At 41.0% G+C, this 22,438-nt stretch overlaps 1 protein-coding gene across 1 annotated transcript in view; it reads right to left on the reverse strand.

Moving 5' to 3' along the window:
* MED13L (mediator complex subunit 13-like) overlaps window positions 1-22,438 on the reverse strand; it is a 186,464-nt gene that overhangs the window by 53,813 nt on the left and 110,213 nt on the right. Inside the window, exon 5 of the mRNA XM_009886736.1 lies at window positions 1,393-1,538. Coding sequence (XP_009885038.1) covers window positions 1,393-1,538 — 146 coding nt within the window. The remainder of the gene's footprint in view (window positions 1-1,392; window positions 1,539-22,438) is intronic.

Raw genomic sequence — 22,438 nt, forward strand, 5'->3', positions numbered from 1 at the left:
AGAATGTACATCCCGTATGTGCATTTCGGCTCGGTGTCAGCCAGGCTCTGCCGCTCTGGCTGGAGTCCCCGTTCCATTCCCACGCTGATTTAAGGACCTGTCTGCAGGGCAAAGCTACTGCAAAATCAGGTGAGGCTGTGAATGTAAAGCTACGTTACACTGCACTAGCTTCCTGTACAGCCATCCTTACGGAGCCAAAAATGGACCATTTTACAGCTTAGTTTAGCAGTTTCCACAATGAACTAATGTCAGTGTACTGAAACCGCACTGCTATGGCAAAAGGATGACCATACATGGAAGCAAGAGAGGAGATATTCAACAACAGAGTTTTCCACAGGAACATATGGTACTGGAGACTTCTCAGCATTAAAAAGCATAGAGGTAACAATATATGAAGACGACTACGGCCATGACAAATAAGGAAAACCAGTTGCTCAACAACAGGTATTTCCATTCAGACTCTGTTTTGGTTTTAATCATGTTTGATTTGAGAGAGGAATGGATTTAGCTCACTGAAATAAAACCTGTGATTTAAGTGTCTGAGTTTCTGTGAAAACTTTACATTTCGTAACAAAATGTTTTTCAATAAAGCTTCTATAAATTAATGTCTCCTAGAAACACTCATTTTACTCCCTGGGTGTTTCTGTATGGTACGTTTAATTTTATAAAAATTTCTTGCTTTCGTTGCTTTGAAATTATAATTTCAGACTGTAGTAAAGACAGTATAACTCAATGACTTTAATATTCTTAATTTTTTTTGATGTAGTGCATTGCACCACAATTGCATCATGAATTTAGTAAGCCATAATAATTCTGTAAAGCCCTAATTTCTTACACTGACAGATAAACAGGCACAGATAATTCAAATCTTTCATGGTTTCTGATTTTTTCACACACCCACCCTTTTAAAAAAAAAAACAACCCCAAACCAAAAAACCAAAATAGTTGACAATCTATGAACGAAAAGTACTCCTAAACTAGATAAGCTCAGTATTTGCATTCACACAGCATTGAAGTTACAGGTTTGAGCTCCCTGACATATACAGCATTCAAGAAAATCAAATCAGTACACTCGCTTCCCTAAATAATAAGTCTTTTTAAAGAAAAACGATGAATTTCCTTGTTTTATTTACTGTATACATGCACCTTTAAAAACAACGTTAATGAATAGAAAGCTCTGGAAAATTTCCATGCCACTTATGGCTGGCCACAGCGTTAAGTCCTAACGATGCTTTCCCTTATGTCCACAACATCCCGAATAGAAATTTAACCCGTTTGCAGAGTAGCTTAATCTTGCTTTACTCACCTCTGAAGACCCCACGAGCGGCAGCGACGTCCCTGCCACGGCGGGGTGAGGGGAAGCACACGAAGCTCCAACGGCAGCTCGCTTACCTTGGAAGGGCGAGGGTGAGGACTGGGCCATATGGATATGCTCCTCGTTGATCAGGTAGATGGGCTGGTGCTGAGCAATCTCCACACTCGTGCACACATTGCTTTCCCCATGCAGGAAGAATGTGAAGGCACACGACAAATGTTCACTAGAGGAGGAGGGAGACAAACAAGAAACCGATTCATTAGCATGTTAATGAACTCATAGGAGGTAGTGATTCCACAGCCTTAGAGGCTGAGTCTGTACTCTTCTGGTTTGTTACTTGTGGGTACCCAATACAGGTTCATTGACGGATTGATAACCATATGTGGCAGAATGACCTGTCACCGCACAACTATCTGACAACGTTGGCAACTATCTCAAAGATTTGTTTTCCCGTTTGTTTCAATCAGTAATATTACAAGCAAATGGGATTTTAACGAGGATTCAAGCAGTGAAAACAGAAATTCTTCAAAATTCACTCTGCAACAGGTTCTAGCTGAAAAGGAATAAAAAAGGAATAGGAAAGACGTTTGTCTAACAGCTCAGGAAAGGCTCCATTAAACAAAATAAAAGCACATGAATATTACAAAAAGTTGAAAATTGTTCTAAGATGAACCGTGGATTTGCCACTGATGATTAAACTTAATTTGAAATGAATAGTATTTAAAATGTTTCCTTTTTTTTCTACCCATAGAGTGACCTCCCATCACAGCTAACTATTTGCTTAAATATTCCTTGCCACAAAGCCACAAGAAAAATAAAACAAAACACATTTCACTCTATTTATCATCATTTTAATCAACTAAAAATTGACAGAGCTGAAGCGGTAATTATGCAGTAATTCCTCTGTCCAATACAATAGCTGCACATAGTTTTATAGCTGTTGGCTTTGGCCCGGGGCCAGCCACAAACCAGGATTTTAAAGGCAGCTCTTAACTACCTTCACCAGAAAGAAATAACACAGGCGACTACAGCAATCTTACTTTAGTATTTAAGTCAACCAACTGCTCTCCTACTGTCAGCTACTTTTAAACAAAGGCGCTGATGGTCTAGAGTAGGAAGCTGTTTTAATCCCACTAAATCGCCCAATGATTCTACACATCATGTAGAACAACTTCTTGTCCTGTACTACAAGTTACTCTTCTGTGAGCCTCAAACACTACCACAAAAACCCCGAAGAAAATGGTTATTTGAGAAAAATCTGGAGAGAAAATTTTAGTTAAAGGAAAGATAACAACTAAACTTCCTTGGTGCTATCCTCCTGTTTTCAGAAGTACTTTGTAGCAATCTTTTAATTCTGTGAAATAAAAGGTTTCATTACATTTCCATTTTCACAAGGGAAAGAAATTTCACTATCATCAGTGTTGCAGAAGTAAATTGATCATTAATTTACCTGGGGGGAGGGGAGGGGAGGGAAGGGGACATGGGACAAAATGGCTCATAAATTGCAGGTGTTTCTGTCCAGCTATCTTGCCCCAGGAAGAAAAAAAAATAAATCAATTCATGTAAAAAAAAAAGATTGAACAACGGATTTCTGCACATACAAGACATAAAAAAAATAAAGCAAAGCCCAATTATTCTATCAAACCCCATCAATTTTCTTACATAGGATGATCGGCCTTAGCATAAAAAAAAGGTCTTAATAAATAAAGAAAAGATGAGAAATCTGATCTAAGACCAAGCGGAGATAATCTCTGCAAAGAGTTCAGCGAGCGGCAGGTCAGCCTTTCTAAAGCAGAGAGCAAAGCTACTTGTAAAGTAGTCATTTTCAACTCCTGTCTTTAGGATCTTACACAGAAATCCTCCTGATTCTGCAAGCTTCCACCAGTGTTTGACTGTGAAAGTCTTGCTTGTCTTCTATTGAACTGAAATAAAACCCAGCCTCTGGGACCACACAGGGCCTCTCCCAAGTCTCTGGCAAAGTGCTCTGGCATGAACAGATCAGGTGCCATCTTATGCAGCATTCCCATCTATCCATAAACGCTGTCAGAATAAGAAATAGGCAAAAACCAGAGTTTAAGAGACAAAAGATTCGTTTGCTTTTGCAGGGAAGGGAACATATACCACTAACTTTTTCAGCTGACAATCAGCTAACACCAAAATTAATCATGAAGTGGAGAAAATTAAATAGCCTCAGATTAAACGTGTATACAACTAATTACAGGAGAAGAGATGTACAAATACAGTATTAGCCCACTTGACATTCCTGCAAATATGACAGATTAAAGAATGACAGTACAGAATATTACTACTCATGACTCGCAATAAATACTTCAGTAGTGAAAGACAGATCATTTCCAGCAGTGGATCCAAAGTAAATCACACTCAGCTATAGAAAGAGACCCAACAAATCTCAAGTATTGCTTTTCTTCAGACCACAGCTAACAAGTCCTTACGGCGGGAAGCGCTCTGTGCCGCGCAGTAAAGCCTCCCGCCGCGCTGCGCCGCTCCCGCACGGGGCTTTGGGGCACGGGCAGAGCGAGCCCTGCACGGGAAGAAACACTTCCAGAAACGCTCCGCTGCCTCTGGTGCCGGAGTCGCTGCTATAAGCTCAGCTTTCAAGACCAAAAATAATAAAGACCGAGGCCTGGGGACTTCCTATGCTCCTAATAAGCTTCTGGCAGATTCCGAGTAAAATGTTTACTTTAGGAACAAATATGAATTTTATTTCAAGAAAACAGCGTCAGCGCACTCTGTGCTGTATTCCGCTGAGGCACGCGCATCCCGGCCTCCTGACATTCCTGGCTTTAGCACATTTCACACGATTCCTTAAATACCAAGCTGCAGAAATCACTCGCGCTACTAATGTGAGACAGATCTCCGAATAAAATTCAAGCACAAGACAACTTGCCAAGCTAAAACCACTCAGCCTTCAGAAGCAGACTGAGCAGCGAGGCTTTACTTTTAATAACCATTTAGCTACAGCTGTACTGCGTACATCAAGACCCACATTCTTCATACTAAAGCTCTAAAATACAGACATTGTTCAGGTCCTCACCAGTTTTCCAACAGTGTTTTGGCAATATCCAGTTTTCTTAGCTGATCTACTACTCTTTGTGCTAACAAAGGCACCACAAAAAAGCTAAACACAAAATGCAGATCAGACTACAGTTTCGAACGACATTCAGCACCATGTTCAGACTGATTTTTTTTCTTTATTTATATAAATCTATTTCAACCTCGTTCAAAACCTGAAGCTGACAGGCTTTGCAGAATGCACTCTGCTGTCTCTCCAGGTTTTTAAACTTACTCGTTTCTGTACCCTTTCTTATCTCCCTGACATTGGAAAGATCAGAAAAACCACTAGAGAGGCACGTGAAATGGCTTCCAAACTATTTCCCCTGCTCGACCAAAGCCTGCTGGAATACCTGGGGCTGTCGATTGATGCCTGTTCAGAACAACCACAATAATAAAAATACTAGCAGTTTTGAATAGCTGCATTATATATTTACTTTGCACGTATTAATGAATTCCACAAAGAACAAAACTAGCTCAGAATCGTGTTTTTGAGCCTATACTGTTACCCAGAGGAAAGGAAGAAGGGACAAAGTCTCTTCAGGTGGAGGTGTGAAAGCAAGGCGACCATCCTGAGCAAGCCACCAGACACCCCTCATCCTTACCAGGGGAGTACAATGTCCCATCTATTCCCTAGAAGAAGTGCCAAATCAGAAACCTGAATCAGACTGAAGCATCTGATGCATTTAAAAAAAATAAAAAATAAAAACAGTTGGGGGCATTTAAAACTCTTGATGCCTTGGGTGTAATATAAAGTGAACATGCTTAGCAATGTACCCTTACAATGAACTCAGTATGAAATGCTTAGCAGAAACCCTTAGCAATGAACTTGGTATGAAATACCATACTTCAGAGGGATTCATTCAGCTACCTACCATTGAGGGTTTGAGGGTTTTAATTTCTTCCTTTTCTTGTTTCTTTTTCAGTCATACAAACAGTGCCCCCAGAGACAGTGGTGGCTGCAGCAGTTTTCCATCAGATAATTTTGACACAAACTTAAGACAGACCTATTCTTTTCATCCTATTTTATAAAAATTAGAAGTATTAAAAAAGAATGCAAATCTGTGATGGTACTCTCGCCACACTATCCAGGAGCTGTTGTCTCCTTCGCACAGGTACCTTTTCAGGAACGTTTCTTTCCTTTATAAGTGACTGATGGCTCTCAGGATGTCATCTTCCCAAACAAACTATATAGAGCATATGTAGAATACGTCTTATTTCCAACTAGAGCTGCAATAAGGCTGAGGTCTGAAAAATACTGAGCACTGTGGTCTTGAGCCAGCAGAACACTTGAGTGTGTACTTTTAAGGATATTTCCACTATATTCACGGAGGCTTATGTGCTAAAATTAACATAATTATTTATATAAAAATTGTTTAAATAGAAATACAAAGAAAACAAGCAAATAAAAAAAAATCACTTCCCAATTACGCAGTGACAAATATTCTGTGCCATTTTCCTTAATTTTATTTTGCCTCTGTTCTTGGTGTTTAGAGTCCTACCTTTTATGAGCAAGGAAGTCAGCAAGCAAAAGCCCCAGAAAAGAAATAGGAATGTCATAGAATCTGTTGTAACAACAGAAGAGATCTCCTAAGTATTGCAGTATTTTTTTTCCCTGTAACACAGAAAAATCTTCAGATAAAAGAGCATCTACATTAATCAACCCTTCAATGTGGCACCTAAGCACCTGCTACTGACACCCATCTTTCAGATGTTTCCTCGGGGATCTTCATTACCTTGAATAACCTTTGAGATGCCTACAAATGTAGCTGAATACCTTGTCAGTGTAATATTTAGGACGTCCTATAATCTTTATAAATGCCAATCCCTCAGTTACTATAAATGACTTAAAGGAAATAACATTACGTTGAATTTACTTACATATAAAAACCAGATGAGGATTATGAAAACATGACTCGGTTTAAGCTACGCAACATTGGCAGAGAAAGAACAACTGATGGATTTATGTATTTTTTTCTATGTTAGCAGGTTTATATAAATACCCAATGGAAACCACGCTAGCCTGCATCCAAACTTTAAAGAGTTTATTTCCAAACAAATAATCTCAATGAAAAAAAATTATTGCAATTCATATGTGAGTTTTGAATGTATGTATTAAATATATGTCTATGTACAAAGTCAAACTGCACCTCGTAACAGATTTCAAAGACCTCATTTTAGATGACAAATGTGGAATTCAATTACTTCAGGAAAATAATATGTTAAAAAATGCCAATAACCATTACTTTGGGATTTGGGCTGGGGGGGGAAGGGGGGTGGGGGGGAAGGGGGGTACCAATAAGAATCTACAAAAAAACCTTAAAAGAACATCGCAATATTCTTTTCCCTCATTAGAGGGATATTCCAAAAAGTTTTATTACATGAATTTCATCATTATTATTTTAATTATTTCAAATCATTAACTGAAAAGAGCTTTTATATTTTGAAAAACACTCGCTGCTGTGCAGCGCACAGTTTCCAAGTCAGGTTTCGTCCCAAACACCGCCCCCTACTTCCGCACCCAAAACGCGCACTGGCAAACAGACGACAATACTGACACTAAAGGTTACTTAGAAGAACGGGGTGAAAATTTGAGAGTCCTGTATTTGTAAACATCCGTCCTCTTTTTAGAACAATTTCAAGGATGAGAATTTTTTAAATACTTATTTCTCTACAGATGAGATTGAGCTCCCTTTCCCCGCCACCAGGCCGCTGGCAAGCTCTGGTCTCTCTCCTCTAGTTTATAAGCAATTGTCCATGAAGCCACTGACTGTGTAGAATTAATTATGTTTTATGACCAATAAATTGTATTGCTGTTCTAATTCTCAAAATCAGGGTTGGGATCTGAAAGCCCTCAAACTCACAGTTCCCCCAAAATAGCTTTATCAAGTCTGATCTCAGAGTAGAGGCAGCAGTCAGCCACGTGCCGTAGGAAAACTGACAGTCCGACCAATGAGACTAATCACTTGTTTGATGTAGACTATAAAAAGGAGGGCATGAAAAGGCTCTGCACAGATTTGGAACATAAGAGTAAGCAAGAGCATAATAAAATAATTTCCTGTAAATTTGTCTAAAGCAGCAGGACGGTTATGAGCAGGTCACAGCGGTGGTCTGGACAGGAGATGGCAGCACCAGGACACACCTACAGTCAGTAATACTCTTGAACAGGTGAGAGTATATTAATAGCCCAGTAAGAAAATCACCCCTTTTTAAATAATCTGGAAAGAAACATCCTCAGTGAAGTTTGAATTTGAACAAGCTCCCACAACAACCACAGCCTGAATGTAATGGGAAGAGAGAAGAAAGGCCTTCTGCTCTGATTTTAGAGAAGTCAGACCTTCTGTTCCAACGCACAGTGGCCTATGCCTTCTCCTTAAACGAGAGAAATGCTGCACTCCCACAGTGCCCAGATCTCCAGAACATTTCTCTAGGACATACCATAGTCCAATTTAGGAACTACAGGGCCCTGCTGTGTTAGCAGGGAAAGCTTCTTCACTGATACCAAGAGAGCAGAAGAGGACCTGGAACTGAGACTTAGAATCATAGAATGGTTTGGGTTGGAAGGGACCTTGAAGATCATCTCGTTCCCCCCCCTGCCCTGGGCAGGGCCACCTCCCCCCAGCCCAGGTCACTCCAAGCCCCGTCCAACCTGGCCTTGAACACCTCCAGGGATGGGGCAGCCACAGCTTCTCGGGGCAACCTGCCCCAGGGGCTCACTGCCCACACAGGGAAGAATTTCTTCCTAATATCTCATCTAAATCTCCCCTCCTCCAGTTTGAAGCCATTCCCCCTCGTCCTACCACTCCATGCCCTTGTAAAGAGTCCCTCCTCAGCTCTCCCGGAGCCTCTTTAGGGACTCGAAGGCCGCAATAAGGTCTCCCCGGAGCCTTCTCTTCTCCAGGCCGATCCCCCCCAACTCTCCCAGCCTCTCCTCATAGGAGAGGTGCTCCAGCCCTCGCAGCACCTAGTGGCCTCCTGTGGACCCGCTCCAACCTGCTCTAACCACTCCAGCGAATAAACAAGGCCAGGACACATTCTCTGGCCCTTGGGGGAAACAGCACGTTCACATGGTAAAACCCCATCCCCACACTGATTTACTGGAAACGGTCCGGGGCTGTGCTAGCCCGGACCATCTCCTGGGCATTGCCCGGGAAGAGCGCTGGCTGCCACTGCTCACAGCCAAGTAGGGAGCGCGCAACAGGAAAGTAGTCCGGATGACAGCATACCAGTTCCTGAGATCGTGACCTGTCTGCTCTATTCAGTATTGTAGATACCGACTGAGAGGCAAAACATCTTTGCGGCATTTCTCATGTTGCAAGTGTCCCGTAACATGCTCTCGGCCTACCAGATGGATCTGAATGTTGCCTGAGCTGAAATAAGACAAAGTTAAGTTATTTGGAAGTACAACTTCAGTAGTTCACAATATACATTCAAGAAACACGGCATAATTAGTAGCAGTTTTTGCAGAAACCACAACTAAACCAAAAAGGAAAGCATTTCCAGACATGAGAGAATTCCAGAGTCTTCTGGATACAGCAGCCTCGGACAAACGGCAGGCAGCACAGAGCGAGCACGTTCCTGTACTAGCCACGAGCTCACACAGCCGCTTTCTCCACGCCTCGATGCAGGCCCATACTCCCCGACGTGAAACAGCAACCCAGCGCTCCTTTCCTGCTCTCTAACCCAGCATCAACCACAGGCACGTGAAGACTTGCTGCCCTGCCGCATCAACGCCCGTGCCGTGTCAGAGCTGGGGAGAGGGTTGTGGCACTGCACTGCAGCAGCCCCTTCACCAGGAGTTCGTTTGAGAACTGCTGGGGAACTCTGAAGACCCAGCTGAAACCACGTCTCGCAGCCCTTTTACTCTATCGCTGGACTGGAAACATTTTTTCTTCCCGTGACAGGCAGTTGTCTCGTGAGCAGGGAAAACCTGGAACCAGGTTTCTCCCAATCTGGTTCTGTGGCTGCTTCTGCCCATAGTCAGAAATGTTCTGTATGGCAGAGAATAAGAACACAGGAGGCCAAGTTGCAGATTAAATCATATTGCTGTGGCAATTAGTCCTTTTCTCTTTCTTTTGTAGTCTCCTTCTAAAAAACAAACAAAAAAAAGGGGGGGGGGGGGGACGCAGACACAAAACCTCGGTTTCCAGAACTACCCAGGTCTTTTAATGATTATATTTTTTAAGTCAATACGTTGTCTCACACAGGCTGTTGGATTTTTTTTTTTAAATGTATGAGATGCATGTGCAGAAACTCAGTATAAATATTAATTACCTCTAGTGTTTTTCCAGTGGTGGAGTAAAGTACTAAGATAACAGTTTCCCAATGCAGCGAGCATTTAGATAACATTATCTACACACTTTCTGTGTTACAGACCTATTATCTCGACACTTCCTCAGTTGTCACCAACAAAACCTCTTGCCAAGGCTAATATACGCCTCACTACGGAGGCTGCCTCCCTGACCCCATCTCTAACAACCTTCTATTCCTTGTGGTGTATAACTGCATCCACGGGACGACCCGCTCGCCTGGAGGGATCCTGGAGTTTATCCTTCGAATGGATACATCCATCTGCAGCACGACAGGGCTAACAGCAGCGTGAACACCTCCAAGAAGTCAAGGGGAAACGGCTGCACATCCCATTAGCTAACGTTTTGAGGAGTAATTATATTGTAGTCTCTCTACGTACAAGACATACTTTAAGTCTTTGCTGGAGGAAAGGTCACGCGCAACGCACATAACCTTTAATATGAACACAGTACACGCTGCTCTGCATTTTCTGCACTGGCTGTTTATGATGTCTTAGATTAAGACAGTTCCATGTTTGCCTTTTTTAATGACCTTAATAAAGCTGGACTGGACAATATACAGAACATAACAGGGCTTACACACTGCAAGTGACTTACACTGTGACAGCGCTCAAGCTCAGGAGCAGAGAAGCTTTCACTTTGAGAAAGAACATCACTGAGCTTTTGCCACACCACTTCTGCAGGGAGGAACACGTTCTACGGCAATAGTCATCTCATTTTGCCCCTGAACCCATACCTATACAGAAATAAGCATCTTTTTACAATACATTAAACCAGTGTTTAATATTTAGTTTGGGTTTTATTAATGGATTATTTAAAATGCCTCCGTAGCTCCTCCAGCCTACTGGCATTTCGAGATTTTCTTCCACGTGCAACTGCAGTAGCAACTCCTGTGATCTCCAATACTACACCATTATAAGTGAAATTCTCCCATAAATATTCACAATAAAAATCTTATTTTTCTATATTAAATGTGTTGCACATTAGTTTATTAGGAGCTGCACATGTGTATATAATGTGGCGTGTCAAAATATGCTATTCTGATCTAAATGTTGCCTCTCATTACTTTAAAAATGAACTGAAATAATTCCTAGACCGTTGATGGTTACTAAAGAAATAATCCAAACTAACTCAACATCCCAGAATAATTAAATTAGGCAGCAGGCTGCCATGACCACTACTACGTATTTCCTTTCTCTACACCCAGGGACAAATCCTGCTCTTCATATCAGTTCATACCAAAGGCACCAGGGAGTAAGAAGGAAAGCGGAACCCCCCTGGGTCAAGGATAAGGTTTATCCTCACACCATGTATGTGGAAATATGGGACAGCGACAGATGGCACGAAAGGGTTGGTGAAGACACCTGCTAATAAAAAATGAACCAGTTAAAATCCAAGTACGGCAATGCAGGTGTTTTTTAGTTAACACTTCCTGACTAGAAGCACAACCCCTTCAAAACACCTATACGTGATTCCTGCTCTGCAAACGGGACGTGATTCCTCTCTGTAAGAGGATGCGCCTGCAGATCAAACTACAGGAACCCACACAGTGCTACGAAACAGGTGAAGATTACCTGCACCTTCCTAATATTTAAAATTTATGAACGTTTCAGGCACTTCAGGTTAGAAAATATACTGTCTACAGGCGAGATGATTAGATAAAGAGAAAGAGTTTCCCTCTGACAGAAATTCAGATCACTTAAAAATTTAATGTGCTAAATTATGATTTGTAATAAAATCCAGTTTTTACTAAATCTAATCAATACCAGATAAAACTCACACACACACAAAAAGGTTTCACGGATCTACGAAATAAAATTTTTGCAATGAAATCACAACCCCCACTCTTCTCTGCGCAGCAGGTGAGTGATGTAGTCAGCACACCACCGCAATGTATAGCTGGAGGCACTAATGATTATTGAATGCTTTTTTTTTTTTTTTTTTTTTTTTTTTTTTAACATTTCTGTTACACTTCAGAATAGTGCTGATTTGGAACTACAACTATTTTGAATTATTTAAAATGCCAGTACCAAAAAATGATTCTGCAAGTTTGTCATATTCGTCATGAATAAAAATTCACTGTGATGAGACACTGGATCCTGCCCTATTTAGGAATCACAGAAGTTGTTGTGACCTCATTTCTACTGTATTACATGATATAATCTTTGCAATAAAATATAAAAGCATACCAAAAAAAAAAGAAACATGAAGGTTCTTAAAGGTACCTTCAGGTTAATGTTGCAATAAACACACATTTTGCACTGGAAATTCTGAGCTCCTTCTGATATTATATCCTCCACAAAAATCAGGAACTTGCTCGGATGTGTACCAGTGTTACCAGTTTTTCTAAAAACAATAGCACCAGCTAGTAGTAACTACAAAATGCATTATCATTAACTAGAAGACTGTCAGAATGAATGCCATCTTTCTTGCTGTAGCATACTCAGGATACCAACATCAGGAAAAATTGTACACAAGACTTCTAAAACCACTGCTGTTCCCGGCCTTCTGACATCTCTCTCTCCTCGGCTGAATCACTGCGCTTCGACACAGCGTTGGAAATGGGCTCCTTTGGAAAATTCATTTCCACAGAAGATCTAATAGTCTAAAACAGGAATGCAGCCAGATAAGCACATATATTCAACGTGACACATAACTTATTCATGGCACATGAATAAGTTACATGTTCAGCTACATATGGTATCTCCAAAAAAGCCCTCTTTTTGTGCTGTTAGTCTTAGCATATTATTAAATACCATGCAGGCATAAAATCACCTCAGAACTGTCAGGAGCAGTTGTGCTCTGGAGATCAGGACTGAAAAAAATTCCTTTTGAATATTAATAACCTAAAACTCAAGAGCAAGCCTGACTAGCGCCGGTGGAGGTTCGCCAACCAACTATTCCACTTTTTCAGCCTAAGGCATAAACTGACCTTTTCTTAACAGCTCAGTGCTGCAAAGCTTAAGCCCTGGGTCTCCTTAAATTTAAGCTTTCCTTGGTAATTTTATCACAGATAATACAGCTATCAATTACTGCATCCCACAAAGTGAGGATCACTGACTGGCACAGTTGCACAATGATTCATCTGCGGGTCACAGACCCGCTTATAGCTGAAGGTTCCCCCTACCCCCCATAAAGATGCTTTCAGCAGTCATAAAGTGGGTAAAAATATCACCCTTTCCATTAATATTTGTGTCGTGCCGCTCTCAAATTAGCAGCTGTCACATGCTGGCCATTAGCGGGCTACTGAAATGCCCGATACCGGGCCCCTATTCTGCCAGTTCGCTGTGCCACCAACACTCTGCCAGGCGTCTGAACCAGGCAAGCCGAGTGCTCCCACCCCCCTGGAGAACGGGGAACGTTGAGAGCGTCGCCACTGGTACCCGACAGGCACTGGCACGTATTGAACAAGTCAGTCTGTAGAGTCTGGATGATGAAATGAGATGACTTTTTTCAAATTAAGTCAGCCCAGTTTTCAATATTACACCCTAACTGCACTTGCTGTACGTAAAGTCAAGTTAGTGCTGGAACCATGTTCAGCTTATCCACAAAAAGAATACTTAACACACACAAGTATGTAAGAGTATTTAACCAAATTTACACTAGGAGCTTCATTTTCATTAATTAATACTACTCTGGGAGTAAAGCCACAGGACATTATCAGTAGTAATTGTGTTTAACATTTCTGGTCTTTTACGTGTCCTTGTTGCACAGATTCACTCAAAGCCACACATAAGTTTGGCATCAGACCTTTGCTCTGCATCTATAGATTCAAACCTGCACACTTTTGACAAGGCTTTTTTACATGGGATAATACAGAATTTCTTTTAGAGCAAAATGTGAAAAATTACCTAAATCCTATCTTGATTGTTATGTCATAATTAGCTCTGAAAGCTAAATTTTAAGATGTTTGATAACCTGTTTTGCCTTAAAACGGCTTTGATCTCAACAGCAATTTGTTAGAAATGATTCCTCTCAATACCCCTGTAACTTGAAAGAACACTGTGAATTAGATAATCTTTACTGTATGTATTTTTATAGGGCTACCATGTACTTACGTATGCAAAGTCTGAAATACCACATTACTTGTTTATACAACACATGTGACCCTCTTTGCACAAATAACAGAGCTCTTGAGTTTTTCAGTAACCCACAAACCTCTGTCTCAGTGTGGGAACACCTACTTGAACCAACTACCACAGCACTGTCCAAACAAGGCTGGAGGGACGTAAGAAATTAAAAAATATGAGAACAAAACCAGCTGTCAACCGCCCTACAACCACCCTAACTAGAAGGTATAAAGTATAAGGGGAAATAATAGGTGAAGGTAAGATGATTCTCAGTTTGCTACCAGCATGAGGACAGACAGTGTAGCAGATAGTGACACTGCCACTTAAGCGCCCCTGCTTGCATCGTGAGTCTAAAGACAGGGAGGGCTTATGCGCAGCTTTAAAATTATTTTGTCCAAAATCTTCAGAGATCATATGACTGTTGAACATAAATCCTAAAAATGAGGCTCAAAAATAACAAAAACTGGGATGTGATAAAAGAAAAGACAAATGTTTCTTACAGTAATAGAATCCAATTTTCTAAAAAGCATGCAGTCTGCTTTTTCATTGCTTTTTGACTAATTTAAGAAGCACCGGTATGGCAATATCAACCCACAGTCATTCACAAGTTAATAGACACTACAATTAATTTGCTGTATCTCAATTTAAATTACTTGTTCGCTCAGTCACAAAGATGCTCTCCAAACATGCACGCAGGCTCTGTCACCACAGTTAAGATACCAGACCACAAATACATAGCATACTTTTGACGTACAAGTTATAAAAATAAAAACACAGCATATCAAATGCCACTCCTCCTCTTAGCAAGCCCTCTGAACACACGCTTATTTTTGCTGTCTGCTAATGTAGGTTAATGCACCCTTCTTCCCTTCACCCCCAAGAAAGCTGAATGCTATTATCCAAAGTAGCATTATATTAGATTAAGGCCATTCAGAAAGGATATTCTTGAAAAAACACAGCAAACGGAAGGGGAAGAAGGGATGTAAGCCCATACTTTGTTGTCATTAAGTTCACTGAAGATGAAATTACATTTATCAGTTTCATTCACAAAGCAAATACATCAACAGGGGGGAATCTGGTTAGTTAGTTTCCTCAACACAGAAAAAAGAGGAAGAATATTATTCTCAAAATCTAAAAACTACCAATGCAGTTTTGATTTGTGCTTTCAAAGAGCTGCTTATCATGGGCACCTCAAGGGAAAAGTAGAAGTAAAACCATTATATCATGATTTTATGTCATAGATTCACACAACCTTAAAAAAATCGAAAGGCATCAGGTATTAAACCCATGTGCCCGTCTTCCAGTATGAGCCAATTTTTAGTTTTTCTGGCAGGTGAACTTCAGCACTGGGAGCGCTCTGGCGAGGAGGCAGCCGTGCTCCTAGACCGTGTAAGCTAGGTAACTTCTGCCCATCTTAGATCAATTTAAAAATGACAACTGGAACCAGGACTTGCAAGTTCTGGAAGACTTGGTTCCCCTCTATGTTCATTCCTCCCCCAAAACAAATCTTCTGATATCTTTACGTGATTGTAAACCTATGATACTAACCCTGTATTTAAATTGCAGTACACAAAGAGATATGAATCTCGATGGAGAGCTGTGATATTGCTAGGACTGGCAGCTAAACTCTGAAATTTGGCAGGAGGATAGCACTACTGTATAATGAAAGCCTTTTCTTGTCCCCCTAAAAGGAAAAAAAACCTCAACTGAACTTAAAAAACCCCACCAAAACCGCCCCAAAACCAGAGAGCAAAGTATCTCAACGTCTCTACGCCTCCTGGCGCTGCGCACCTTGCTCAAGTCCCAAGGACTAAGCATATGCCGTCCTTCACACTGCTATTAAAGGGCAGCAGGTTTAATGAGTTACGCAGAACGGACTCAAATGTTTAAGATACCTGAACTCCATTCATTTTACAGCACGGTTTCAGAGAAAATTTGTTATCATTTGCTGTATTGGCTGTAAAAGAGACTGCAAAAGATGTAAATACCTACTGATATACACTTCAATTCATGCTGTAAGCCCGCTACCAGCTGTCCTTTAGGAGGATGGTTGCACAAAATTATTTCACGTGCATCCATTATGCTGTACGATCACATTCCATGGAATAAATTTTACGATCCAAAACAATATTAAGCAACATGTAGAAAATACTAAACCCATGAAAAATGCATTAATTTATTCATTGCCATGCATTTGTGATCTTTCCACTTTCAGAGTACGGTTTAATTGACTAGTTTAGAGACCAATTAATCCCTTTACATTTAAGTCAATCATTGAAACCTCTCCAAATAATTTAGCTTCTACATGCTGACTCCCATTTGATGTCCCTGGAGAGTGAATGCAGTTGGAACAGGTGGCACACAAATCACTTTTAGGAATAGAGAACAAACTGCATTAGCAGGGATATGAAGTATTAAAAATAAAGACACAATTCAGTCAACCACATTCACTCGCTGTTCTCTAGTGTTCCAGCTCCCAATCGTATCCTGAACGTTTTCTTTTTTTAAAATGGCAACTACAGGTCCCAGATAATTATTGTAATTTTTGTTAGTTTCTAGTCCTCATCTACCTCTTGCTCCTCTCTTCTCTCAATACAGTCCCTACAGGCTCTTCTCTACGGCACCTTAGTCTCTGCTCTTCCACCTTTCGTATACAGAAGTTAACGCTAAATTGCCCTGAATTATACAGAAGTTAACACTAAATTGCCCTGAATTAATTCTGGAAGATAACATCTTGTTTACCCTCCCATTTCTTGACATGAAAACCCAAAATTTCAGGTTCTGTAATAACCATCTTCCTTCTAGGATTACTCTTCTATAATCAGGATTTCACCCCCTCCTGCCAAGCACAGGTACCTAGTTTAACAAGTTTAGTCACACTGTATCGCTTCATATCACTTCACGAAGACTGTAACTTCATTTCTTTATGAGGTATCGGAAAATAATTCGGTATCAAAGATAGGGAGAGCTGGATCTGTCAGCCAAGGAAATCATTACTCTGATGGGTAACAGAGGTATCCGACATCATCCCCAAACCAGTAAACTCCAGCAACACAATCTCAGGAGGAGAAAAAGAAAAAAATAAAATGTAAGGTTTTGGCCTATTAAAGCCACTTACAATCACCAATATTAGAACTGCATAGGACATTTTCCCACAAAATAACACATTGCAGGGTACCAGAATCAACATGGGATTTCTCTATTTAAACAAAAAGCTAAATCTGAAAAGGAGTCAAGGAGTTCACCTTTTCTATAAGCTGCCCAATCAAACAAAAAGTTTGAAAAGAAAAATTATTTCAAATAAACTGTAGTTAAAAACACCTCCTGAAACCACGTGAAGCTCAAACGAACAAAAATTAATGGAAAATATTATTTCTGTACATCAGTCCAAGATTTGTTGTATTTTAAACATATACATAGACATATGATAAAAAAATTATCTGAAAACTAAAGAATGTTCCAAGAACACAATTCAAGAAAATCACATGAGAAGGAAAAATAATTCTTCTATCATGCTAAATATAACAGTTTCTGGTTTCAGTTCCACCAAGTAATTTTATAATATAAATTATTTCCTCCTTTGTTTTTCCCTTGAAACAAGTTTCTCTCTGAAGCTACTGCTAAAACACAAAAACCACCCAAACCCCACCACCACACACACAAAACCCCATTTCTGCGGTGAGAAGTATTTTATATAAATGCCTGGCATACCGATCGTGTGCCTTTGCAACACGGGAACTACCAACAGTGCCGCAGAGTACACTTTGCCAAAGGGAAAGCTCTCGTGAGCAGCACCCACTGCCGCTGGGACGCTCTGAAACAAAACGACCTCCAGAGAAAGCAAAAGCAGCATCGTTTATTCATCCTTGACCTTAAGCAGTTACTGATTTCTCTGTTCCGAAACCCGTGAGAGCTTTATGCAAGCCCTAAGTAGGCTTAGTCTCTTCAAACCCCGTGTCTGTCTCTTGGCCTGTATCGCCATCTCTGCTGCTGACTCAGGATCTCTGCCAGGGCAAACAATTCCTTCGGCAGGAATGTGCTGCAACCATCAATTCTGCGCTGAATTCTCTCCCACGTAGAGAAATGAAACGGGCGAAACTTCAGGCTAGTTCTGCGATGCGAGCTATTGTGACGGCACACGTTTGTTTGCAAGGGAGAAACAACGCTGTTCAAAACGACTACAGAAATTACTCTACGAGCTGGCTCGGTCCATTAATTACCATGCAGAAAGCCCACTGACCTTGCACGTGTATCGGCATTGTGGGCAGAGGTCTGCATACATGTAATTCTGAGCTTCAGTGGACAACACAAACCCACATATAAGTAGCTCGCGGGGCAAAAAAGATGCAGTCTGCCCTGCTCTTCAAACCAGTCTCACCAGATACAGCACTGGAAGGGAATCTAAATGAAAGGAAAAGCTGAACTCCATAAACTGGACGTGCAAGCTCTTCTACGGTAAAGTAGCCGTACTTACACATACCTCTGAAGTGTTTAGATTGTACAAGGTTCATGAAACTTCTGAAAACACCTAAGACTTCATTATTTATAACAGGTCGCTGAGATTTGGCAGGATTTTCCTCAAGGTCAGAAACATTCTCTTCATGCTTTCAATTAAATGCTGTTAGATTTTGACTGAATTATAGGGTGAAGAAAAAATAAATAACTACTTCCCAATTCTGGTTCCTCCTCCCCCCACCCAGCAAGTTGACAGCCTGCCAAAATTTCTCAACATTTAAACTCAAGCCCATGCTACAGCTATTACCGTCCTGTTCCTGAAGAATCCAGAAACAGAGAAAACACAGGTGTTAGCAGTAAATGTGGGAGAAGGGGAATGAGTTAGACTGAAATCACATTGATATCCCTCGGTATTGTCTAAGCAGCTTCAGGATCCAAGTTTTTTCAGTCTAGCCTACGGAAAATGTCTTATACCATCCTTAATAAAATGGAACCAAAAGAAAAGGAGCTGTACATCCATTTCCTCTACTCTCATTTTTTAAGCCTCTCACTTTTGCAAGTCATATCAAGCAATACCTCATCCACTATAAAGCACACACAGAGTTTATTTAGAAGCTATTTTGACAGATTAAAAAAACAACAATCATCTTCACTCCCAAAGAATCAACTTTCACTAACCTACATCGCCCCTCTGAAAGAACCTGTTGCAACTCTGTCTAACGCAAGGCGGTTTGCTCAGACACACATCCCCAGCCAGCGGTCATGTCCTGTTTTATACTATCATGCCTCACGATCTCGCTGGAGCTCAGGATGAGCCAGGCAAGCCTTTATTTATCTTTGTCTGTAGTTCAGAATTCCTGGAATGGTTCAGGAATCGCTCCTGTAAGTCTTCCCAGCACCTTCACTACCATGGAAAAGAACAAGTGCTGTTATTAAGAGCAGACAACTGGAAATAACCCAAGAGACTGAAGGGAATGGTCGAAGATTGCCCCTACCAGGAAATTCTCGTACAACATCAGCAAGAGTCTCTGTTGCCTCTTCAAACTTTGGACTCTCTATTGGCACATCTATCCCTCTGGTGTGGACAATTATTTTAAGTGATGTGCAGCCTCACCCAGAACTCTGGCTGCTCTCTAGAGCCATCTCGCAATCCTGAGCTGTCTGGATCCACCACATCCCAGCAGTGAGAGCGTATGTTCTATCCCGGCATCCCTCTGCTCCGAAGGAAAGAGAGCTAACAGCAGAAAATAGAAATTTCTCGGTAACACTGAACTGCTCTTTTTCTCCCCCTGGCATCTGAAGACAGGCAGAGTCTTCACAATATTGTGTTTACATGCCCTACCAAGGGGGGAGTCGCTTCCTTTTGAAAATACGCTGGTAAATGGTGGGATTGTTCACCAATCTGATTTCTATCAGGAAACACGAGAAGGTTTTTGAAGATGCGAGTACAATAGGCTGCATAATCTTAACGCCGTTCCCACAGAGATGTCAGGCTTCCATCACGCGCTTAAATAGCTGTCTGCACACAGACCTTTATCAACCTCCTTTCTTTTAGCACAATCACCTACTGCATGAGATACCTTCAACTAGGCTGGCAAAAAGAAGACGTAAATACACGTGAGCAGAAGCGCAAAGAGGAAAGTCAGAGTGAAGGTTATAATCTGTGGTCTTTTGTGCGGAATAGCCTGGTAATGTTAAGATTGAAAATGAATGAAAGGAGTAAAGAACATGCAAATTATTTCACTTTTTCCTTTAGAGCGTACGATTTTCCTCAGTACGCAGGCTACCCGCCCAATTTAACTATCGGAAAAACACAAGCCTTCTTTGCTGATGCTTAGTGACCTATTAAAAAAATTCCACTGGAAAATGAGACTGTTTTCAGGTGTGACAGAAGGTCTTGAAAATCAGAGAGACCATTTTTTTGTTACTGATGGCAACACATATATTGCACAAAAAGGTACTACTGAGCTCCTTTATTCTGTCTTAAAAACTTTTCTGACGGCGCTGTCACGGAAAGGACAGAAGTGGCCTATGGAAATGTCCTTATCAATAGACGACAAAAAGGTTAGGTCCACGCTTGCCTTTTATCCCAGAATGTAACCCTAAAATGTAAGAGGTAATTGTTCACACAAAATCAGTACAGAAAGGAGTGACACGATGTTGTTTAAAAATATCTGTAAATTCCCTCTATTGTCAGCTCGCGGGGGAAAAGCGGCAACGCTGCGCTGGTGACATCACACCTGCAGCCTTACTACCTAAACCCTGTCACCATGGCAACCGCTGCGGCCTCAGGGCCACCCTACACAATCCTGCCTGGAAATGGAGTGTATCACAACCCAAACAACTCGGAACTTGAGCGAAAAAGAATGAGAGAAAGTCGTCTTTCATGAGTGTTAAAACCCAGGCCCTTCGCTCCCTCCGAGTGCTTTTGTTTTGTTACCACGGACTCAGACACACCTCCAGTAAGCACAACTCCGTTTCAGGGAGCGTGCAAGGATTTGCAATCGCATCCTATGCTAGACGAAGAGCAAACGGGGTGTAGATGGACATGGTTTTATTTTTAGGCAGGGTGTCTACTGTTCCTCTGAGAAAACGCAAAGCTTGGGAACGCAGGACTACTGACAGAACTCACTGCGGCGAAATGCAGTGCGATCGTGGGAAAATCTGAAATCCTCCACGTGCAGAAAAGGCTTTGCGTTCGACTTGCTAGATAACTAAATGCTTTTACATTTGCCATTTTGTTCATGACAGATGAAGAGTACACAAGAGTACACTGAGCACACAGACACACAACTCTGAGCAACGTTTAGTCCAGAGATGTAACCAGCGACTAGAAAATATTCAGCAGACTCCAGCAATCCAGAGCCCTTCGGTGTCATTCACGAAGTGACTCAGCTATTAAACAAGAAAGCTGTAGATGTGCTTTCATTTCAAAGCACGTCATTTTACCATCGACACACGAAGGAAACGTCTTAGGGATGACCTGAAAAATTTTTCACGAGTGTGTCATTATCTTCTACCAGTGATTCTGAGTCAGATTCAAGGAATTACTTCTAGATTCACAACCTATTTGCATTAGGACAGTCGGCGTTTTTACTGAGGCTAAAATTTCTGGAAATCCTTACGCTAGGTGTTTTTGAGAATCAGGCTACAGGCATGTGTCTTCTGCACACAATTAGAAGACAACTGAAAGACTCCTCTTTTTTAATGTTGTAGTTTTAACAATGCATTAATAATAATAGTATTTACTTCATAAAGATGTGGCTTTATTTTCCTTTAAAAACTAATTATTGGGAAGAAACAGCAGATTTAACACAACAGCAAACTTCAAAATGGCCGAAATAAAACAAAAATGCTTAAAAGTGCTACAAACGTCACCCTCAAAGGAGAATTTTCTTAGCACTGATTTTATTAATTATTTTTTTAAAGGAATAATTAGAAAGAGAAGATCCTCTTAGTAGTCCAGCTGAGAACAAAATTCTGAATGGATTTGAGTTTTTGGGGCAGGCAGAAAGTATGGACTGTAAAATAGGTTACCAAGTCTAGGAGATACAGAAGAAAGGAAAATATGAAGCTTGTAAAATAGACTTCCTTCTTTTCAGTGAGGGATAATCCAGTTACTTATTTTGGAAAGTGGAGTACAGTGGATAGTGGGCAGTTTTGTTTGCAGGGTTGTGTTTGGTTTTGGGGGGGGTGTGTGTCCTTGGATTTTTCTGGAGAGAGGGATGGGTTGGGTTGTTGTCGGGATTTTTTGAGACCTTGACTCTAAGCCTAGCCTGGCAGACCTTAGGAGAGCGTTACTGCTTGAAGCCCCAAACCTCTCTTCCCACTTGTCATCTTTATTGTTAACCTTGTCAGAACAAATCCACCAGATTCTGCTTCTTCACATTTCTCTGTGCCTGTGAGCAATAGAGAATTCCCTTGTACCAAAAAAAGACTAGAAAGAGACCTAATCATTCAGTTGCACAGCCAAACACAGAGCACAGTTGGACTCAGATTGTGCAGAGGTCCCACAATCTTAAATTTCTTAAAATAATCCTTTTTTTTTTTTTTTTAAATACAGAATCAGAGCATAAACAGACACTATCAGGCTTAAATACCTCTTATTTCTGGATTAGAATGTAAAATACCATTATTACGTTTTAATTTCATAACACAGCAGTCTTTTCTCACTGTCAGAATCACATAAATTATTCTTTGTGAAGATGACCGTCCTA

The sequence above is a fragment of the Charadrius vociferus genome, unplaced genomic scaffold (genome assembly GCF_000708025.1).
Source record: "Charadrius vociferus isolate BGI_N301 unplaced genomic scaffold, ASM70802v2 scaffold776, whole genome shotgun sequence".
NCBI lineage: Eukaryota > Metazoa > Chordata > Aves > Charadriiformes > Charadriidae > Charadrius > Charadrius vociferus.